This window comes from Onychostruthus taczanowskii, unplaced genomic scaffold (genome assembly GCF_017590055.1).
Source record: "Onychostruthus taczanowskii isolate IOZ18803 unplaced genomic scaffold, ASM1759005v1 scaffold5, whole genome shotgun sequence".
NCBI classification, from domain to species: Eukaryota; Metazoa; Chordata; class Aves; order Passeriformes; family Passeridae; genus Onychostruthus; species Onychostruthus taczanowskii.
The window spans coordinates 17,329,843-17,334,463 of NW_024502568.1; the positions used below are offsets into that span (position 1 = coordinate 17,329,843).

The following is a 4,621-nucleotide window of genomic DNA, read 5'->3' on the forward strand; positions in this document are numbered from 1 at the left end:
ATTGTCAGGAAAAAAATTTCATTTGGTGTATTTAGAACTAAGGACATAAAAAAAAATAATATTGGGGGGAGAAAGGAAAAAAAAATATAATTCTTTTTGTTGTGGCTGGTTTGAGTATAATAAGACTCTTTGAGGAGTTTTTTACTTAAAATGCACTTTTAATGTTTCTCCCTTGCTGCTAGGCTTTGCAAGGTCTCCACCTGATATATTGGAAGTGGTAACAAACTCTTGAGATGGATTTTTGAAATCTTTAGACCTCTGACCAGGCTTGCAGTGATGACACAGAGGTAACAATAAAACCACTTGAGAGACATTTAATGGGACACTTTAAATGAAATCCCCGGGGTTGGTGATGGCAGCTGAGCGTGTTCTTGCCATTTTCCCATTTAACAAGAAGAAAAGGCCAAACAAGGAGCAATTAGTCAGAGTAAAATCAGCTTTGATGACATTTTCCCTCCTGAACTCTGGTATAAAATGATCACCTGAGGAAGAACTGAGAGGATATGTGAGGAATTTGGATGTGGAGCTGCATGTTCACACGCACAGTGCTGGGTAAAAAATGAGCAGGTAAAGCCACTGCGGGGTTCTTGGTGCACGGGATGCTCTCTGTTCATATTTTGCTTGATTTTTGGTCCAAATTTTCATTAATCTCAGCTTTTCTTTGAAGTCTATGCAGGTTAAACTTGGTTTTCATCCTGTGGATCTCCATGACATTGGTGTGCTCGGGTTTCCCAGTTGGCTCTTCCATGGTAAGTCCCATTCTCTAATTACTCCCAGATCTGTTTCATTCCTCTTAAATTACTTCTTTATTTAAATTAATTTTGTTTGCTTAGTTGCTTCTTTGCTGCTGTGTTTTTATTTTTTGTAAAATGAAAGAACTTTCTTGTATTAAAGCTATTGGTTAAATATTATTACCTAATTTTCCTGGAGCATAGCCTAATTTTTCCTGGTGTTATTAATAAAATATGCAAGCCCCTGAAATAATCATGTGAGCAACTCAGTGCATATTTAATTTGGAGTGTGGGGAGCTGAAATCCTGGATGGAAGAGAGAAAACCACAAATCTCCTCTCCATTTAATCTGAATTCCTTACATATCTCAAAGAGGTACAATTAGATATATATGTATTAATTTCACTTATTGCTAGTGAGTTTATCAATTAATTAACTTATTTATGATCAACTGATTTATTTAGACACAGCTGGATCTGAGTAGTAGCCCATTTCCTAATGGATGGGCTCTCTTTATGGCAATGATAGCATGGTTAAAAGGACTTTAATTGCTTCAATAAATGTCAAAATAAAAGTTATTTGTTCAGGAAATCAAGTGAAAGAGCAGCTAAAAATTCATGAATTTCTCTGTGTCCATTTTTTTTTTGGTTTTTATAGGTTTTTTTTTTTCTTGCAAAAAGTGTTTTTTCTTGTTAGAGAGAAAATTCAGTCTGGGAAATGCCTTGTCAGTGGCAGAAGGTGTTGGTTGCAGAGTAAGTCATTCAACAAACAAAAAAATTAACTTAATAACCAGTATTAAAGAAGAGCAATGAAACGCAGAATTAAAACAAATCATAATGAAGTTAATGGCAATTTTACCAGCAATTCCAGGTGTTAATCCTATGGCTTTGCATGGAATTTTTAGAGATTACAGAAGATGACTTTTAGATGGAAAATCAGCTGGGAAATCAGGATATGATGAAAGATGCACAGAGCAACCACAGACATGCCAGGAAATGGTTTTGTTTTATAATTCAGCAGTAATTAAATGCAGTTTATTTTAAGAGCTGTTGAAATACGTGAAAGTTTTTATGTAGTTGACATTTTTTTGTCCTACAGAGGGCAAGTAAAAGGAATGTGTGCAAAACCCTGGATTTTTGTCCAAGCCTGGATTTTTATGCAGACTTTTTAAAATTCCCATTACTATTTTGTCATTATTAAACTTACTCAGAACTCCTTCCAGAATTGGTCATAACTACTGGAAAGCATCCTCCAAATTTGAGCTTTACAGGTATTTTTGTTTTCTCTTACCTGTAATTTAAGCCTCAGAAGTTCACACAGGTTATACAAAGCTGGTATTTCATTCCCTAAAAAAAAAAAATCTCATTTTCCAGCAATAAACACCTGTGTTGTTCCAAGGAAACTGTGTCACAGCTGGTCAGCATCACCGAAAACAATTCATATCATACCCTAAACATAATTGTATCAGTATTTTAGACCAGAAATGCATAAAAAACTATGAAAAAAAATCTGATTTTGAGCATGATAAATCCTTAGAAGATAACAGGTCATCCCTGTCTTTCAAAGCATAAATTGCTTTTGTGTTTCTTCTTTGCTCTGTATCCTGGCAAATACACAAATCCATAATTTTACTTTCTCTTATCTCTTTCTTTTTTTTTTTTTTTTCTCCTTGTTTGTTTGTTTGTTTGCCTTTAATCTCCAGAGCACCAACCCTTTTTATTTGACCTGCCAGCTGTATGGGCAATGGGATTCGTGCCTGGTGCTGCTGAGCAGCTGCCTCTCCAAGGTGGGCAGGGGTGAGGAGCTGCCCCTTGGGAAGCCTCTCCTGGAGTCCCTTCTCCACAAAAGGTCCTTCCGCAACGGCGTCGGAGCGGGAATTAAAAAAACTTCCTTCCGAAGGGCAAAGTCCTGAGCAAATGTCCCAAAGCCCGGCCCAGGTTTTGACGTTTGATGTCAAAAGTTCTTGCTTTGAGTTCCTTTTGATGCTTTTCTCTGACGAAGCCGCCTCTGACGGAGTCCCCAGGCCTCGCTTTCCGAGCGGAGCAGACGGGAGCGCTCGGGAAGGGCTTTGTTCCCAAAGTTACAGTGGCGTGAAGTTTTGTCTCGAAATCAATGTTTTCATTTGCTTAATTTCCCTCCTTTGTCAGGCTGCAGGTTTTAATCAAGCTGCTCTTTGATTAATACTGAGATAATCCCGTGCTTTGAGGAGATGTGTGCGCACAGCCTGTGGGGAGGACGGAGCATTCCCAAAATCCCTCCTGCCAGGCACGAGGCATTGCTGTGCTTTCCCATCCAAAATCACATTTACCTGAAGACAACTGGTAATTTTAATACAGATTTAAAGTACACTTCATTTCAGGTTTCCAATGATATGAAAGGCCACTGGTGAAAGAATCAGGCCCTACTTGTAACTTCCACTGGCTTTTTAATATAGTTATTTAAAATGACTTTGGCAGGAAATAGTCTCTGGAGATGTCTCATCTCATATCCAGAAGAATCCTGGGAAATCACTCTAAGGCAGGGTATCAGCACTGCTCCCTGTGCCTCAGTTAATTGACTTAGGTAGGCAACACCCAGCTGATGAAATGCGCCAAATCTGGGATTTTTTTTTTTTTTAATTTCCTGTTGGAAAAAAAATAAAACAAGGAAAAAGTCATTTGATGTGAAATATGTAAATGTGGTGTGGAGGAAAGGTCACCTGATGAGTTACACACCTGTGAGTTCTACTTGTGGCCATGTCCCCTGAGTGTAACAAGCTGTGCCCTTGGCTTGAAAATGTGGCAGAGTGTCTCTGCAATGCCTTTTGCAGTCAAAGTGTGATATTAATTATAATAAATCACTCTATGGATGTTTTCTAATATTTCCCTGTTAAATGTCATAGCTCAGGAGATCGTTTTTAACGCTACAATGAGGTGGTTTGGTGTCATCACCTCTGTGATGCCCTCCCTGAGCTCATGGGGGAAAGTGAGCCCAGCATGGAGCTCTGCTGGTGGGACAGCAGGTTTTCCTGGATGATTTCTGGCTGATCCAAGGAGATCAAACACATTCCTGCCTTTGTTTGTCCAGGCTGAAAAGTTTAACACATCCTGGTTTTTAAAGCCGCTTAAACACTTGAATTCTTTTGGGGTTGTCTCAAGGTTGCTGAGTCGAGTGGGAACCATGGAATCCAGGAACGATAAAATCCTAGAAACCATGGAACCCAGGAACCATGAAATCCTAGAAACCATGGAACCCAGGAACCATGAAATCCTTGAAACCATGGAACCCAGGAACCATGAAATCCTTGGAACCATGGAACCCAGGAACCGTAAAATCCTAGAAACCATGGAATCTAGGAACCATGAAATCCTAGGAACCATGGAATCCAGGAACTATGAAATCCTAGGAACACGGAACCCAGGAACCGTGAAATCCTAGAAACCATGGAACCCAGGAACCATAAAATCCTAGGAACCATGGAATCTAGGAACCATGAAATCCTAGAAACCATGGAACCTAGGAACTAAGGTGAGGAAATCTAAGGAACCATGGAATCCTAGGAATCACGGGATCCTAGGAACCATGGAAAAGGCCTGAGGAGTGTGCTGGATTTTTATTATCCTTGGGTGCTATCAGATGGGAGCAAGCCCAGGGTGGCACCGTGGTGACGCTGCAGCCGGGCATGGCCCTGTGTCACTGCTGGCTGCTGGCATTTCAGCCATGCCTGATGTCCTGCAAATTATCCATCCCAAACACTGTCCAGGTCTCTCCAGGACTCCCCAGGGAGCAGAACTTCACTGCTGTTGGCCATGGAAAAGGGAAGGGCTGGGAATGATTCCTGGTGACAGAAGCAGAAAACAAGTCCTGAGTGCATGGGTCTTCCAGAGCAGCTGTGGCTGCCCCTGGATCCCT

The 4,621-nt window shown here is 40.5% G+C and overlaps 1 protein-coding gene across 1 annotated transcript; it reads left to right on the forward strand.

Moving 5' to 3' along the window:
• The first annotated feature begins 707 nt into the window (after window positions 1-707).
• On the forward strand, window positions 708-2,642 carry NPS (neuropeptide S). The gene is made up of 2 exons (XM_041415942.1): window positions 708-749; window positions 2,433-2,642. Exons 1-2 carry the CDS (start codon window positions 708-710, stop codon window positions 2,640-2,642), a joined length of 252 nt encoding a protein of 83 aa, XP_041271876.1.
• Window positions 2,643-4,621: the final 1,979 nt, after the last annotated feature.

Excerpts from the sequence above, each read along its gene's own strand:
- NPS (XM_041415942.1), top strand. The coding sequence starts at position 708 with ATGACATTGGTGTGCTCGGGTTTCCCAGTTGGCTCTTCCATG. Across the intron at positions 750-2,432 it reads TCCCAGTTGGCTCTTCCATG|AGCACCAACCCTTTTTATTT; the intron begins GTAAGTCCCATT and ends TTTAATCTCCAG.